The 18,609-nt window shown below is 44.2% G+C and overlaps 1 protein-coding gene across 1 annotated transcript in view; it reads right to left on the bottom strand.

The window, feature by feature from the left end:
- Positions 1-18,609, bottom strand: part of ALK (ALK receptor tyrosine kinase) — a 731,594-nt gene that overhangs the window by 495,800 nt on the left and 217,185 nt on the right. The window contains exon 3 of the mRNA XM_054476638.1: positions 3,854-4,018. Within this exon, the coding sequence (XP_054332613.1) occupies positions 3,854-4,018 (165 nt within the window). The remainder of the gene's footprint in view (positions 1-3,853; positions 4,019-18,609) is intronic.

Raw genomic sequence — 18,609 nt, 5'->3', positions numbered from 1 at the left:
AAACTGAGACTCTAAAGCTCTGGGATTAGGATTGGAATATAGGACACTTTTTGGCCATTGTGCAGAATGGACAGGTTGCTTTCTCTTCCTGAACCTTCACTTCTTTCCCTGAAGGTCGAGGGAGTTTATCACAATAGGCTGCTTCATGAGGAACAGCGCTACTTCAGGGAAAGGTAGTGTTATAAATAACTGACTAGAAAAGTGATGAGAGACCCACTCCTGAAAGCTCCAAACACCTCTCAGTGCCATTACTGAAGCAGTGGAGTTTCTGGGAGGGCTGGGACGCTGATCTCCTTGTTTCCGTGACTGATCCATGCTGTGTGACTATAGACCACTCCATTGGACCCCAGACAAATTAGCAGAAGTTTCTGACAGTGTGTGAGCCTCTCTTAAGTTATGTTTCGATGTGCCCGTTCATGAAAGAGCTTGGTAAAGGAGACTGGTGTATCCACAGCAGCTTTTGCTATGGTTGTTCACACCACCATCCTTAGTATTGCTAACTATTACCTGATGCCAACAGCGATGACTTTTCAGAGCAATGGAAGTTGACAACATTTACTTTAGAAAAATGGATATTCCAATCCTGATTCATCTAATGGGAAAGTTTCACATTCAGTGTGTGCATTGACCCTTGGGATCCAGCTTCATAAAAACATAAAGGCATTAATATGTTTCCATGCTAAAGAATGCTGAGAAGTAAAAATGTATTTATTTTCTTCCTTCCCTCCTCTCCCCCTTCTTTTTTGTTTTGTCATAGCACTACACTCAGTGTAATGTGCGTATGTCAGCAATCACAGGTGGAGGAGGAGAAACAGGTCACCAAGTGAAACGCACAATTTGTTGGCACTGTTTAAAAACATTTTTTTAAAGCACAAACTTTCAAAGTTATAATGTGTGACTCAGTAACATCTGTGGAATTTACAAAGAACACAATTTCCACTTGTCCCTCTCTCTTGATCTCACTGAACTGTAATCACAGTTCCATTCCTGGAATATAAATTTTTAAAAAATCTGTAACGACCAAAAAAAATGTTTCTAGAGGTTAAGTGTTAGAATCTGGAGATAGTCCTAGGGGTGGCTGAATGGGAGTAAGTCTGAATGGGAGTAAGTCAACAGTATTACAAGCCCAGCTATGCCTCAGAATCATCCAAGAAACTTACGAAAAATGAAATAAAACAGATTTCCATGAAAATTGAAGCTGCAATGGGATACTGTATTTAATTCACCAGACAGATAAAAAAATACAGCCTGAGAATAGTGATATTCATGAGGATGTAAAGCCATGGGGAGGAATACCAATATATCACTAGTGGGAGTACAAGTTGGTGTAACCACTTTGGAAAATGGATTGGTATTACCCAATGAAATGGAAGATGTTCTGACCCTCTCACCCAGCAATTCCACTCTTAGTTACATGCTCTAGAGCAATGGTCCCCAACCTTTTTGGCATCAAGGACTAGTTTCTTGGAAGACAATTTTTCCACGGATGGTTTTGGGATGAAACTGTTCCACCTCAGATCATCAGGCATTAGATTCTCATAAGAAGCCACTCAACCTAGATCCCTTGCATGCACAGTCTGTGTGTGTGCACAGTGCACAATAGGATTCATGTTCCTATAAGCACAATATGATTCATGTTCCCATAAGAATCTAATGCGGCAGCTGATCTGACAGGAGCTGGAGCTCAGGCAGTAATGCTGGCTCGCTTGCTACTCACTTTCAGCTATGCGTCCTGTTCCTAACAGGCCATGGACAGGTACCAGTCTGCAGCCTGGGGGTTAGGGATCCCTGTTCTAGAGAAACTCTTGAACATGTGCACCAAGAGAGATGTACAAAAATGTTTACAATAGTGTTGATGGCAATAGCAAGAACCTGGAAATAATTCAAATGTTCAATGACAGTAGAAGAGATCAATTGTGATACATTTATGCAAAGGATTAATATAGTACCAAAAGCAAATGAATCACAGCTACATGTATCAAAGTGAACAGATCAAAAACAGTATAATCCCATTTATATACATGGCTGAAAACATGCAAACCTAGTCAATATGTTGTTTGGAGCTATATACATAGGTGGTATATCCATGAAAAAGAGCAAATAATTGATTCACACAAAATACAGGAGAGCGGTTACCTTGGAGGTTGGGGAAAAGTTTGTGATCTAGATGGGAGGGAGGAAACTCCAAAAAGACTGATAATGTTCAGATTCTTCAGCTTTTTGGTGGTGAGAATGCAAGTGTTGTTGGTTTTGTTGTAATCTCTAATCTACGCATGTATATTATATCCACTTTTTGCTAAATTTTCTAGTAAAAATGTAAAATACACAGACACGTAGTCTCCATCTCAGATCTATTGAATCAGAATCTCAGGTTGTAGGATCTAGGCAGTCTTTTCTATAAGTTCTCCAGAAGAATTCTGATGCACTGTCAGGTTAAGAGCACTCACCTACACACACACACACACACACACCCTACAATACCTATCACCATCCAGATAAAAGCAGCTTAAAATATAAGTCAAGGTCAACCAATCCCAAAAGAGTTATAAAAACAAAATTCAGCCCAAGAAAGTGTATAGAAAGGAAAGTCTCTTTTGGTTCTTCGATGACAAGTTAGAGGCTGAGGTATAAGCCTGAGAGCATTAGTTGTTTTTGTGCCACCTCCAATCTCCCTCATCAGCTTACCCAAGACCTGACCTGTTAGGCTCCCTAGTAGCATGAGCCTGAGATGATCTCTCTCGAGAATCTGGCCACAGAGCAGGCTCTGGTCCTGGTCTTTCTACAAAGACAGAAGCATGATGTGGTGGAAAGTGCCCTTGTCTAGGACCCATCACAGCAAGTACTTAGACCCGGACCCACATGTACATACTGTGTGATCTTGGGGCAGTCACTCCCCCACTCTGAGCACTAGTTTTCTTATCTGCCCTGGCTCTCTCATTGAAATCCAATGAGATAGTGTAGGTGGGAGTGCTTTGCAAACTGAAAAAACTACCCTGAGTGTCTAAGCCCATCACCATTTCAGTTATTCCTTCTTCCAAAAAGCCAGGAACATAGGCTTTCAATTCTGAGTCAGTAGAGTTTTCTAGGTCCAAGACATTGGGAGTCCTAAGATTTGGCTTGGTGAGACATAAAACTAGACTAGGGCTTAGTGCCTTCATGTCTCTCTCTAAGAAACTCAGCACAATTTAACAACTGCCCACTCCTTTCCTCTGAGCCTACCTTTCCTAGGCCCTGATAATAAAGAAGCAGACATTCATAAACAGCTCAAGACCATGGGAAGCATCACACCAAGCAAACATGTCGCCTGAGTATTTATGAACGGCTTAGAAACATTTAAGCCAGTTCTACAATACCTTCCAAATTAGGATTGCCAGATTTGGCAGTAAAAATAAAAATGCAGGACACTCAATTACATTTGAATTGTTTTGTAAAATTGGAATAGTTCTTAGTTTAAGTGTGTTCCAACTATTGCATGAGACACACTTATACTAAAAAATCATTTGCTGTTCATCTGAAATTCAAATTTAATGAGGTATCTTGTATTTTAACTGGCAATCCCATTTCAAATACCGATCAGCACTTTCTCCTGCAGGGAAATCTGCATGGAAGAGAGTTATGAAACCCTACTTTTATTACTTGTTAAAGAATAAAGGGTTGGGCTGATCTTGAGATGGGACTTGTCTTCCTTCCTTCCTTGCATGGCCCAAGAAACCATGGAAAGGCACAGATATTAAAAGCAGATTTCAAAGTAAACAGAGCAGAACAGGAGTGAAGTCTCATCATTTCAAACAGAAATAGGCATTCCAGCCCGGCCCTGACCCACCCAGGACATCACCAGCAGCCTCTCCCTTACCTCTGGGCATCTCCTTAGAACGCTCTGCCTCAGGCCCATCCAGCAAGTCCATCTGGGAGGCCTCCTCGGAGGGGACGCGGCGCCAGGACCAACTCTGGTTCCTGAGATCATGCAGTGGAGGGGAATATTCCAGCTCACAGGGGAAGTCAAAGCTGCACTCCAGACCTGCAATAATAGCCAAGGGTCAATGGAACAAACCATTTCCCAAATGTGACTTTTCAGCCCCCTCCACTCCACACTAGGAGATTGGCCTTCATCTCCCCCACACCCTTTGCCCTGTCCAGGGGAGATCAGTTGTCAATACCACAGGGCTATGTATTGGTGAAAAGGGGCCTAAGAGAATAAAATGTGCCCTTTCTGTAACTCATATTACGGGAGATGTTCTCAGAGAAGGCAGGTAAAAAACAAAGCTAACTAACAGGTTGAATGGTGAGAAGCTCTGCATCTTGTGAAGTTACCTGAAGACATAGAGAGGGTCTGAGGGTGAGTGGGCAGAGCCTGCCCAAGCAACCCACGAGGGCTGAGTCCAAGTCTGGCTCTGCTTTTACCAACCCAGTGACTCCAAGCAAGAAAACTCACCTCTCTGACCCTTAATTCCCTCACCTGTACTTTAGGCTGATAATTACCACTCAAGTTTGCTGTAAGAACTGGTGGTAAAACATACTGCCTACAAATATGTAATGTATGTTGGGCTTACAACCTAGATGATGGGTCAGAGTGAACAGGCAACCTAAAGAATGGGAGAAAATTTTTGCAATCTATCCACCTGACAAAGGGCTAATAACTAGAATCTACAAAGAGCTTAAACAAATTTACCAGAAAAAAACAACCCCATCAAAAAGTGGGCAAAGGATATGAACAGACATTTCTCAAAAGAAGACAGTTATGTGGCCAACAAACATATGAAAAAAAGCTCATCATTACTGGTCATTAGAAAAATGCAAATCAAAACCACAATGAGATACCATCTCACACCAGTTAGAATGGCGATCATTAAAAAGGAAACAACAGATGCTGGAGAGGATATGGAGAAACAGAAATAGAAACGCTTTTACACTGTTGGTGGGAGTGTAAATTAGTTCAACCATTGTGGAAGACAGGGTGGATTCCTCAAGGATCTAGAACCAGAAATACCATTTGACCCAGCAATCCCCAGCAATCCCATTACTGGGTATATACCCAAAGGTTTATAAATTATTCTACTATAAACAGACATGCCTACATATGTTTACTGCAGCACTGTTCACAATAGCAAAGACTTGGAACCAACCCAAATGCCCATCAATGATAGACTGGATAAAGAAAATGTGGCACATGTACACCATGGAATATTATGCAACCTTAAAAACGGATGAGTTCATGTCCTTTGCAGGGACATGGATGAAGCTGGAAACCATCATTCTCAGCAAACTAACACAGGAACAGAAAACCAAATAAGGCATGTTCTCACTCATAAGTGGGAGTTGAACAATGAGAACAGATGGACACAGGGAGAGAAACATTACACACCAGGGCCTGTTGAGGGGTGGGGTGCTAGGGAAGGGATAGCATTAGGAGAAATACATAATGTAGATGAAGGCTTGATGGGTTCAGCAAACCACCATGGCACGTGTATACCTATGTAACAAACCTGCATGTTCTGCACATGTATCCCAGAACTTAAAGGATTAAAAAAAAAAAAAAAAAAAAGAATTCCAGATGGCTTAGGAACTTCAGGACGCTTTGCAGAGGAAGATAAGGCCTGCACAAAACCAGAGCAAACCAGAACCAGTGGCCCCTGTCACCTTTAGATCATTAGCATATCATTCTAATGCAAAAGTCCCCACCCATAGAAGAGAATCACTGCCACTTTCTGCACACGTGTCGTATGAAGAGCATGTTCCTGATCTGCACCTGCATGTCTGAAGTTCTTCCCAACACAAGCTTACATAGCCCCTGACCCACGTCTAACCCTATAACATTCCCCAGCTTCCCACTGGTCTGGGAGAAGCTGTCTTTAGAGCAAATGCTCTCTCCTTCTCCATGCCTGGCCAGAAATAAAACCTGCTTGCCCTTTTCCTTTAAAAAAAAAAAAATACATAAATAAAAACAATAAAAAACCCTAGGTGATGGGTTGATAGGTGCAGCAAACCACCATGGCACACATATACCTAAGTAACAAATCTACATGTTCTGCGCTTGAATCCCAGAACTTAAAGTAAAATAAAAAATAAAATAATAAATACTAAAAAAATGTACTGCCTATGAAAAATGGACCTGGTCCATATTTGATGCTCTGAAAAATGCTAGCCAGGCCCTATCCTTTCTGATTGATAAGGGAAAGGCCATAGGGAACTGGAATTTCCTCACAGCCTGCTTTGCAAGCCCTATAATCTACCCTTCGATCTCTTCTCCAGAGAAGAGGGCCGAGGCTATGACAATGAATCAGGGTTTATTTTCTCTTGGGGAGTGTTTGGGGAGGGTCATTGGGTTAGGAGAGAGAGAAAAGAGAGGCAGGAAGGGCCCATGCCGTGGGATGTTTTGCACTTTGTTGAGCTTCCCTGGGCAGACTCTTTCTGTCCAATGATTCAACGTTTGCCCCACTTTTAGGGTACATGGGCCACTCAGCTTTTCTTCCCCTTCCTTGCTCATTGTCTACTCCCCAAAGTGGCTGAAGAACTTTGCACATGGCGGGCTCTCAAAGCTGGCTTATGGATTAACAGAAGATGCCAAGGCCCAAAATGTTCAACCACCTCTTACTTCATCCTCTCCCCAAAGCCATGGGAATAAGAAAAAATGGGATAATGTGATAGATATTGGACAGATAATATGAGGAATTCAGTTTGAGTACAGGCTTGACTAGTTACCTCTCATGTGTGAACTTTGGTTTTCTTATCTGCAAAACAAAGGGCTTATAGACTAGATGATTCCAGGAACAAGCACTGGGTGAAACTTGGGTTGCAGCTCCATCTCTGCCACTGATTTGCTGGTGACCTTGAATAAGTCACTTAACCTCTCTGGGCCTCAAGTTCCTCAAATATAAAATCGAGAACAGATATTTTCTAAAGTTCCCTCTTGATTTGGCTTTTTAAAGATTCCAAAGTCCTTGGCCTCAGAAGAGTTATAATAGCTAATTTATAATAGCTAATTTGATAATTCAATCTTTGTGGCAGTGCTAATGGGTGCTACATCCCAGTTAGCATTTGTGCATTTTCACAGCTGCTTCTGAGGCTACTACTACCCCAATCTCCAAGACAAGTCTGGTGTTGGAAATGTCATAACACAGTGGGGGCAGATTCTAAGGCAGGCAGCCGGTCACTGGATTGTCTTCCAATGGGTGTCCACACCCACAGACAGCTGGCCCTGCTGCAGAGTGGGAGCAAAATATTCCTGTTAACACTAACCAAACTAAGTGTAGGAGAAAAGAAAAAAAATCCTTCAATTACACTTCTATTGAGTGTCTTTCTGCTCCTCAGCTGCTTTCCAGGAGCTGCCATCCTTCTGGTCCTAAGGTTAATACTCCTTGCCCTTTCAGGATTCAGACAACTTGCCTTCATAGTGGCAAGCTGAAATGGGTAGCTCTCACTTTGTTTGAGTTGATAAGCCACTTGCTCTACAGTTGGTGTCCAGGAACCACAGGCTGCCTTAATCTTCAAGATGTACTTGAAGACACCTGGTTTTCAGAGCAAACTACAAAGAGAAAACTGGTCCAACATTTTGTACTTTGCAACACCAAAAGTGTTGCAAAGTGACATAGGAAGGATTAGCCACAAAACATGACTAATAAGGAGAGGCGTAGCCATGAAATGTAACTCCTCTAGGGAGGGTCAAAAAGACACATCCACATTGGTGGATGTTCACATCAGCAAAAGGGAGAGAAAGCCACCAGCCACTCCCATCCCACATTGACAATTATCAGTGCCTTTCCCAAAGCTTCGACTTCTGTGGCCATCCTCTATCTTGAATTTTCTCCTCCAGTGAAAGATGACCTGTTTCTATTCAAGACAGAGGTGAGGCGTGCCAACTGTCTGAGTTGTATCCTGCCTGGCAAATGTGCCCTACATGTGTATTCAACAAACAGACAGTGGAATATACAATCCCAGCACCGAGAGTATTAATTCTGGGATCTTTGAACTCTGGAGAGTTTAAGTTTGGCTGTGTTTGGGCCAGATCTTGCCTAGTAAAACAGGCTATGCAATGTACCGATTATCAAATGAGTTCCTTCTGTAATTCTTAGTCCGCAGCAACCTCCTTTTAGCTGTTAAAGCTGTACTTTCTAGCTTTAAATAGGAATGCAGTTAATATTACTACTCATTTGGTTGAAACTGAATTAGGCTTTTCTACATTCTGATTTAATTTCTTACAAAACGTGGAGACACAGGTTTTTCTCTCTCAAACTAGCCTCAGTGCCTCTTGGGTAATAATGCCTTGGGACTTGTCTTGTCTAAAACACCAGGTTAAGTCTTATTTTCCTTGGGCCTTTTCTGAGGTTCTAGACCTAGTGTGCTTCTTGAATCTCTCTCCTTCACCCTCTTCCAACTCAGTGCCTATGAGGTAGAGACTGTAGAATCTATTTTACAGGAGGAATTCAGAGGGGTCTAGGGCTTCAGCACAGTGCTCAGCCTTAAGCAACCCAACTGCAGAGGCAGGTCCACACCCACCCAGGGGCAGGGGTGGGAAACTACGTTCCCTCAGCCCCTCCTGGCAGTCTTCCAGGCATTGTCCTGGGTGTTTTCCTTCCATCACTGTACCTCATCTGCAGAACAACACTGAGAAGTGGATGGTTTCTTCTTCTCTCTATAGGTGAGGAAGCTGAGGCTTAAAAAGTTTTCTTGCCCCCAAATGAAAGGACTACCCCAAGGCAGACCCAGAGAGTGACCTAGAACTGGATAACGTGGAATATCCAGTGTTGTTCATCTCTCTCCTGCAGCTTCAGAATCTCAATTTAGGGCTGAAGATTAATTTACACAATAGATGAGAAACCTATGAAGTGTTTTATCTTGGTTATTCTTAGACCCAAAGCCTGTAAACTTTTCATATCTGAAAAGGCTTCTCCATGATAGGGGACAGATCTATATTTTCTCAATGTCAGGCCCATTTTGCAGAATGACTATGACCTTCAGGAGGATCCAGAGATCTTGACCCTTTTTGTTTTGACCCAAGAGAATCTGACCATTGAAAAAGTGCATTGAGAAAAAGACACACTTTCCAGGACCTGCCAATCACATATGTGAAATCATTGTCACCTACTTTCTTGTCATTTCCATCATGGAAGAAAGGTAAGGTAATGGAACCTTCTGGAAAAGATCTGCCAGCTGAGAGGAGCGTCAAGTGCTATGAAGGGAAAGGGCTCTAGCAGAGCAGTGAGGATGGTTCTGGGCTTGGTCCTGCACAGAGCAGCTGAGACGCCAGCAGGTCCATTTCTGTCTCTAGGCCTGTTTCTTTGCATTTGGAAGATGAAAGAAATGGAGCATGTACCCTCCATGGTGCCATTCATCTCTGAAGATCAGTGATTCTATAGGCTTACCCTGGGCCAACACAACCAAACCTACAGACCACTCAGCCTGCCTCTGCTCAGGAGCTGCTGCCCCTAAACAAGGACTTGTTGTCATCCCAAGAGGCAGATTTCCTATGGAAGGAAGTTGAATGTACATCACACTCAATGGGGACTTGGTTTGCCTCCAGATTCTCAAAGAATTAAAAAGGAAAGCTTGGCTGGGTGCAGTGATTCACGCCTGTAATCCCAGCAACTTTGGGAGGCCCAGGCGGGTGGATCACCTGAAGTCAGGAGTTGGAGATCAGCCTGACCAAAATGGAGAAACCCTGTCTCTACTAAAAATACAAAATTAGCCAGGTGTGGTGGTGCATGCCTGTAATCCCAGCTACTTGGGAGGCTGAGGCAGGAGAATGGCTTGAACCCGGGAGGCGGAGGTTGCAGTGAGCCGAGACCCCACCATTGCACTCCAGCCTTGGCAACAAGAGTGAAACTCCATCTCAAAAAGACAAAAAGGAAAGCTTATATGAGTTTTGCACATAATGGTTGCAGGATGAACGAGTGAGTGTGTGTGTGTGTTCATGCATTTTTATCATTTGATACTCACTTTCTGAAATCTCCCAGTATATGAATCACATTTTTAAAGACTGAATTCATTAACAGTTAGCTTCTAGACATTATTTTAGTATGAAGCACAGCCATTCAGAAAAATGTTGTGGTAAGTATCAGAAAAGCACGGTGGTGACCCTGCCCAAAGACATACCCAGTCTCCCTTATCAAAACCCCCTGGCTGTAAAAGAGTTGTCAATGACCACCCACCTTGAACACTCTGAACCTGAGGGTGGAAATATAGCCTCTAGGAATGTGTGAGACTCCCAAAGCAGTCAAGCCCAAGGCCTGTGCCTAGGAAGCCCAGCACTGGTTACTCAGGCAGAGATGGAGGCCTTCCAACCGGGGCCATGTACAAGGCCAAGACACTCAAGGAGATTGCATGTAGGTTCCAGCTATTCTCCATAACACCACAAAAGGGGAATAGGGAGCCTGGTGCATTTTGGACACTTGGGTCTCCTCTTGAGTGGGCTCAGAATATCTAACAATGCTCCTTTGTATCCAGACTGACCTCAGATTTCCCCAGAATCCCTTGGATCAAGGCCCTTTATGCCTCCTTAACCTTGAGCCTGTTAACCCAGAGACCCAGTAGTTTCCTAAATCCTACTGGTTTTCTAAATCACCTTGGGTCAGTTTCAAGGTAGAGGACCAGCAGCTCCCCTTAGTTTTAAAGACATCCCCTCCAACACTGCCCAGTTTCCAGGTGAATGTACAGTGGCAGGGCCTTAAAGGGCAGCCCCCCGGGGCAGGTCCACATCAGCCCCTTGGATGAGGCCTCGCAGCCTCAGGCCACCGTGAGCTTTGGAAGCAAATACTGCAGAATGAAAAGAAGAGTCATAAAAAAGAGAAGAATGCCATGCCCATCAATTCCATAACACTTCATCCTTCTTGATTTTGTCTCTTATTATGAAGTAAAGCTGGAGTTCTGACTGACTTTCTTGTTCCTGGCAACGCGTGCTGTAGTGTGTATAGAAGAGCCCTGACCCCCATGGAGAGGACTTCTGTGAAGGCATGTGGGAAGTGTATTCATAAGTAATAACACTCGCCAAGGGCTCACTGGGGCTGATCATCATGCCAGGCACCTTACATGATTATCTTATTTAATCCCTATGAATTAGGCAGGATTCTTATCTCCATTCAACAGATGAAGGCATTGGAGCTCACAGAAGTGAAGTCACATCTGATGTTACTCAGATAGGAAGGGACTATGTGGTCTTTTACTGATGTGTTTCCTTCCTGTGAGTCCTGAGGCCCTGATTTCAGTAGGTCACAAACGGGATTGCCAATAGAAAAGGCAGCAGACATAGCTCCCCTCATGTAGAGCCACAGACATGGACATGTCTGTGGCTGCAGTGAGGCAGGAAACAGTGTACCAGCTCCACAAGTGAGGCAGAGCTGACAGCCACTGACTCTGCAAGTATCACCTAAAGGCAATGCCAACCTTACTGTGGTGCAACAAAATACTAAAGAAATGGTCACGGTCATGTGCCATCAACACCTTAAAAATGACAACTGAAATACTATTTCTCAGGATGGACAGGAGGCTGTGCTGAAAAAAAGGCATGGTATGCAAATTCTGAATCAGCCAATGTGCTGATTTAGAATCCCAACATTCTTCTGAATGGCCACACTTCATACTACAACAATGTACAAGCTCTGCAAGTGAGGCAGGAAAGGACCTGGGCCCAGAGAGGGACAGGCAGGGCAAAGCTGGGGGCAGGACAGGAGCCAGAGTGTCTTCGCTATCTTGAAGGCTCTGATATGACCTATAAGGTTGGGCCTGGGATGCCCTAGGCGAGGACTGAGTCAGAGGACACATCACCAAGATCTAAGTCTGAATCTCAGTGGGTATATGGCTCAGGAAGCCAAAGCCACAAGTACAATAAAGCCCCGGGCTTAAAGTTCCCTTCTAGGTTTCTTGATTGTATTAGTCTGTTCTCATGCTGCTAATAAAGACATACCAAGACTGGGTAATTTATAAAGAAAAAGAGGCTTAATGGACTCACAGTTCCACATGGCTGGGGAAGCCTCTCAATCATGGCAGAAAACGAAAGAGGAGAAATGCACATCTTACATGGCAGCAGGCAAGAGTATGTGTGCAGGGGAACTGTCCTTTATAAAACCATCAGATCTCATGAGACTTACTATCATGAGAACAGCACAGGAAAAAGCTGCCCCCACGATTCAATTATGTCCCACTGGGTCTGTCCCATGACCTGTAGGGATTATGGGAGCTACAATTCAAGATGTGATTTGTGTGGGAACACAGCCAAGCCATATCACTGATGTCTTCCAGAATATGTGCTGTGTTTCTTGGGTCTGATTGGGATCCCAGTTTAGAAAACTGAGGGTGGGTGGGCAAAGTTTCTGTGGCCATCAGGATGTATCTGTTTTCAGAAGGGGCCTATAAGAGTTCATTTAACTGAATACTTGGTCAATGGGATCTGCATCTGAAAACAGAATGATCAGGCTTGACACTCACTTAAAATATGACAATATGATTGTGATTTTGTGTTGGGGTTATTTTCCTGCTAAAAATGCTTTCCTGTCTCCAGTTATCTTGACTTGATGTCTAACTACTGGGATACAGAGCCTGACGCTGGGCCTGACTGTCCTCACTTGTTGAGTGGTGATGTCTGTGATACCAATCAGTCGTACAATCTTTTCCTGTATGTCTATGGCCATATGTCTTATTCATCAAGTGACCTTAATATCATCATGACTGATTCACAGGAATAGAGCACAAGACTTGAGATTTGACTCTAATTCTGCCATTTGTCAGCTCTGTGATATGGGACACTGCTTTGTGCTAAGCCTCAGTCAGGTCATCTCAGTGAGAAGCCTCACTTCCCAGAACTGCTGAAAGGGCTTAAGATGATGAGGCATGTGCTTAGAATGGAGAAATTCCCAAAGCACATTGGCTGATTCAGAATTTGCATAACCATGCCTTTTGTGAACACAGCTTCCTGTTCATCCTGAGAAATAGTATTCCAATTGTCAATCTGAAGGAGGTGATGGCACATGACCATGACCATTTCTTTAGGATTTTGTTGTACCAAAGTAAGGTTGGCATTGCCTTTAGGTGATATTTGCAGTCAGAGGCTGTTAGAACTTTAAGCAACATTTGAGGTCAACCATTTCTTCATTGGAGAAGTGAAAAAAAACAAGACCCAGGCGAGGGAAAATACTGACTTAGGGCCATGCCACTGATTAATGAGTCCTTCATACAGTGTGGAGGGCATTTCACCTGGCTGCAGAAGTCTTTCTGAATGTCACCTCTTCAGGGAGCACCAGACGGGAGCTGGTCAGAGGTACTGAACCACCAGCTGTCATGCATCCTCAGGCTTCACTTACTGGCCCCTCCAGCTGAGACTGGTTTTCTTCATGGCATAAGAAAATGCCAATGTATTCCTGACAAGCCTGGTTAAGTGTCTTCAATAAAGAACCATATGAAACATCATGTGTACATGGCAATTCTCTTACAGCTGGCCTTTAGAGAGATCTACACGTAAAGCTACATTTCATTAAATGGAATCCCAGAAATTAGCATTCTTAAAACACTGTCAGTCCTTAAAGATTGTACCCAGCTCAAGGGAACTCTCTCAGTGGCCACTAATCCTGAGGCACAGGGAGGATCCTCTTTGCTCAAGGGATTCATCAGAATGTCCCAACTGTAGGCCTTCAGAGTCATGAGGGACCTCGGAGACCTCTGAGAGGAAGGAAAAGGCTGGAGAATGATGGGGATCACCAAAGAATGCACAGTGGCTGGTTGCAAGGCTGGTACTAAAATTCCGTTTCTAATCCTGTGATTGTTATTATTATAATTATTCAAAGCTGTGCGTGACAAATAGACAAAACAATATCTTAAACAAGTAGAAAAATTCTGAAAAATCCTCACTATTTTTTTCTGGAATAAATTGGCAAAAACATATATGGCTAGGTTTCAAATATCTCCCAATGATCAGATGGCTCAACTCACCTCCAATAAAGCTTTTTGGGTTGTCTCCTCCTGCATGTATTCTTCTGCCAACAAACTGCTTTTTGATGGTTGCTGGAAGCTCCCTGCTGGTGAGCAGGTCTGTTCTCAGGCCAGGAGCCACAGTGAGAACAGGGTGAGGGAAAGCATGGGGCCAGAAGCAAAGGGGAAAGTTCACTAGAGAATTCTTAGGAAGCCTCCCAGCTCCAGGCCCATCAGCCTTGTGCTTGGGGCAATTCATTTAACCACTTGAGTCTCGGTTTTCTCACAGATAAACCAGGGAGAATTATCACACTAATGATTTTGATAAAAATAATATAAATACCTGTAATCCCAGCACTTTGGGAGGCCAAGGCGGATGGATCACTTGAGGTCAGGAGTTCGAGACCAGCCTAGCCAACATAGTGAAACCCCGTCTCTACTAAAAATACAAAAATTAGCCAAGCGTGATGGCTGGTGCCTGTAATCCCAGGTACTCGGGAGGCTGAGGCAGGAGAATCGCTTGAACTCAGGAGGCAGAGGTTGCAGTGAGCCGAGATTGTGCCACTACACTCCAGCCTGGGTGACAGAGTGAGACTCCATCTCAACAAAAAAAAAAGAAAAGAAATATATATATATATGCTGTGATGATTGCATAAGGTAATGAATGTCGCCATGCTTCTGAAACCGTGAGATATCATATATTAATAGATGAATGTTCTTACCACCTTGGTCCTGTGATGCAGACACAGCACTGTGTCTTCCTGTGCCTCAGATTTACCACCAGGAACCTGGGGATGAACTGACCTGACTTGACCTTGGAGGACCCAGGGAGAAGCAGGCTAGAACAGACATCCTTCTATCCTTGCCCTGTTTTTTATCAATCTCTCAGGGGGCTGGGAGAGGCACCAGGGTGTCTGGGGAGGCATTGCAGGGAGTAACTACAAGCACAGATCCTGCATGAGGTCAGGCTTCCAAGTTGGAAATTTGGCTGTGCCATTACTAGCTCCACATGTCAGAGAAAATTAATCCCTTTGTGCCTCAATTTTTTCAACTGTAAAATAAGAATTAAAGCAGGGACCACCACCTGGAATTGTGAGGAGGGTGAAATGCAATAGTGTATGTTGAGCGCCCTGCATGGTGACTTGCACACAATTTGGCCTTATTTAATGATGGGCGTCTTTGCTGTTACTCTCTAAGTGTCTCCAGGAGTCAGCAATGGCAGAGAGGACATAAGAGGGAGTATATCCAGCACAGCAGGAAGAAAACTTTGTTTCAAGCCCTGTTTCAGCTGGAAGTGTAAAAGAAAAAGGGGTGGAGAAACGTGTGCTCCTCTCTCAATCTTTCCTTTGTAACGGCTGATTGAGCTTGCCTTTGGAAGACCTCCAGCGAGATGATCTGGGTTCTAGCTCTGGCTCTGTGATATAACTTCACACAAGTCACTTAAGCTTTCCAGACCTCAGTGTCCTCATCTGTAAAATGGAGTCAGGGAATAAAATGATTCTCAGGTCTCTTCCATCTCTACCATGCTAAGAATAATTGCCCCTTTGGGCAGGTGGCCAAAATAAACTCTCTAACTTCACCCTAGCCAGCTGGTCAGCAGGAACCCAGGGGGCCTGACTTCCAGCCCAGGCTCAGATGATTAGGGACTGTGGCTCCCCCTTTCTGGATTATCTCCTTAAGGGGTACTTGGCTCACCAGTCACCTTTGTTATTAATCCACCAGCTGCCATCAACATCTGGTCACTTGCTTCATAACACTAAGTATCCAACCTGGCCCCTACCCCCTCTGCCCACAACCACTGTTCATTTGTCATACAGCCCCAGAACTTCAAACCATTCACTTCCTTCCCACCAGCCTGCTCCCTGGAATGCATCTGGGAACCAATCACCCAATTCAAGACATCTGTTTAGCTCACTTATAATCAAGCTGAAGAGAAGGGCCAAGTCTCCTTCCATCAATCAATTACATGAACACAGCCTCAGAGGGCAGTGTGTGTGCACACGTGCACACTGCAGTGGGAGATACATGTGGAAAGCTGAATTCTTATTTCTCTTATCTGTGACCATTACTATGTTACAGATGGAAAAACAGGACTCTGTTCTTAATCGCAGAACAGAAAATTGAAAATAATTCTGAGGTTAACTAGCTCAGCTTCTTCATTTTATAGATGGGAAAATTAAGGCTCAGAAGAGTGAAGGGACTTGGCCAAGGTGGCATGGTCTAGGGCTTGGAGCAGTAAGAGAGTTGAGACCAGAACCCAGATTGGACTTCTAGTTTAATTCTCTGCTTGCAATTTCCAGGAAACACTCATGCAGAATGTGTGTGTGTGTGTATGTGTGTGTGTGTGTGTGTGTGTGTGTTGGGTAAGGAAGTCTCTAACTGAATGAAGCAGGCTCCAGAGGGCATGGTGAAATCCTTAGCAGTTTGTATCACTGCTCAATATGACATCTGTCTAAATGGGTTTATTCCTGAAACCAGAAGGCTGGAGATGAACTCTGAGCAATGTGGCATCCATGACAACAGGAGAAGCCTGGCGGTTAAGGGAGACCTCAGGATATGCAGATGGACCTCCCCACTTACTCTTCTGTCTCTAAAGAGACAGGACCTGCTGGGTGTTAATGTGAACATGGGGTTCCATTCCTCCCTGTTTTCAAACCCAGGAAGGTACCAGGCTGCCCGAGCACAGACCTTCTACCCTTCAGGGACGCCCAGTCCAGTTGGGGGATGAACTTACCCATACCTAACTCTAAGAGGCCTCGGGGAAAACAGAACAAGGGAGGCTCTTTGCCTGGGAGGACCGAAGGTCCACAGAAAAAGCAACTGCTGGACTGCATCTTGAAGGATGAAACAATCTGAACAGATAGTAAGGGTTTGGCTAGGAAGTTTGCTAAGAACAGAGGAGGAGATAAGGTTACTCTAGGCAGGCGAAGAACTGATATTGCTTAATTCGGTATAGTTGTATAAATTTTGAAGCTGAACTGCTTGAATTAAATCTCAGCTCAAATACTAGTGCGATTAAAGGCAAAATGCTTTCAAGTTCCAGAGGGAAAAACTAGGGACTTAAAAGAGTTTTAAGCAAGAGCCTTAGAGCAAATGGAGCCACGCAACCAAAACCCACCTTTCGCTGTGCCCTGGGCAATTCAGATCTGTCGTCATGCCCTCACAGTAATGCTGTCAGTTGGTAATCCTGATCACTTCCACTTTAAAGACGACATAGAGAACCAAAAGGAGGAGGTAGTGGCTGAAGGTAATACAACTCACAAGAATCAGAGCTGGGAATTCATTCCACGTCTCAGATCCCCAACATGAGTTTTCCCCGCTGTGGTTCTATGTGTTGCTTTCAGGCAGAGGCTGGAAGACCTTTTGTTGGGATGTTACAGAGGAGATTGACTGATTGATTGATTTAATTTTTGAGATGGAGTTTCACTCTGTCACCCAGGCTGGAGCGCAATGGTGCAGTCTCAGCTCACAGCAACCTCCACCTCCTGGGTTCAAGCAATTATCCTGCCTCAGCCTCCCAAGTAGCTGAGATTACAGGTGCCTGCCACCATGCCCGGCTAATCTTTTGTAGTTTTAACAGAGATGGGGTTTCACCATCTTGGCCAGGCTGGTCTGGAACTCCTGACCTCAGGTGATCCACCCGCCTTGGCCTCTCAAAGTGCTGGGATTACAGGCATGAATCACCATGCCCGGCCCAGAAAATATTTAAATAGGCAATGCAGAGGTGAGTTAAAGCCCTAGGATTACCAGATCTAGTTCTCCAGTCCAGTGAACACCCTCACCAGAATCCTGTTTTTAAGGTGCTCTCCAAGTGACTATGAGGCAACTAGACTGAGTGTGGCCATGTGTTCATCCACACCAGGAAGGCACTGACCCCACACTGAGGCAATCCGTGGGGCAGCAAAACTCTGCTGGGCTGGAAACCCAAGGTATTCAAGGGATGAGGTGTGTAAAGCAACAGATAGGACTGAAATGTGAGAAAATACTTTGTGATCCCTCTTACTGAGAAGAAAATGAACCCTTGCCTCTACGGTAGAGAGGTTAGGCATGGGCTCTGCCAAGCAGATGGCCTGGGTTTGAATCTCTGCTTTGCTGCTAGTCCTGGGGAGATCACTAACCTCTCTAGGCCTGTTTCCTCATCCTACTGATGTGACTATTTGATCAGACCACAGAAGGCCCTGACAGCTCACAATTTCTATGAACTTCTCATAAACCAAATTATTCTAGTCATCTACCCAAATGGGCTGGTTCAAGTCCTGTGAATTGGAGGTCTCTTCTGACACAAAGTTTTGCACCTGAGATTGCTCTTGACAAAACATTTTAAGAGGATTTTCTCTCACGTTTCTCACTCTTGATCAGTCCTTTTCCTGAACATGTTTTGGACACATGTCTTTCTAGGTTGGTTAGAAGTGCTCTGTACACAGTATCTCAGATGTCCCAAAGCTGTCAAAAGAGAAATTCCTCAGCTCACTCATGTCTGCTGAATATGCTATTTAGGTTAAGAAAAGAAAAAAAAACCAAGCCTGCTCAAAGTAGTTAAAATCACAGCTTTGAATCCTCAACCAAAGTAAGTCCAGCTCAGGAACTGTTCTCCCCTTAGACACGTTTCTTTCCTGAAACTGATTAATATGACTAGAAATGAGAGGGCTGGTGGGAATGTCCCTGCCCTTTAATAAAACAGAGAACTTTGGAGGCTGGGAAGCTGTAGGTTGGGAA

The sequence above is a fragment of the Pongo pygmaeus genome, chromosome 12, assembly GCF_028885625.2.
Source record: "Pongo pygmaeus isolate AG05252 chromosome 12, NHGRI_mPonPyg2-v2.0_pri, whole genome shotgun sequence".
NCBI classification, from domain to species: Eukaryota; Metazoa; Chordata; class Mammalia; order Primates; family Hominidae; genus Pongo; species Pongo pygmaeus.
The sequence above is the reverse complement of the archived record's forward strand: the minus strand, read 5'-3'. Positions and strand labels throughout refer to the sequence as shown.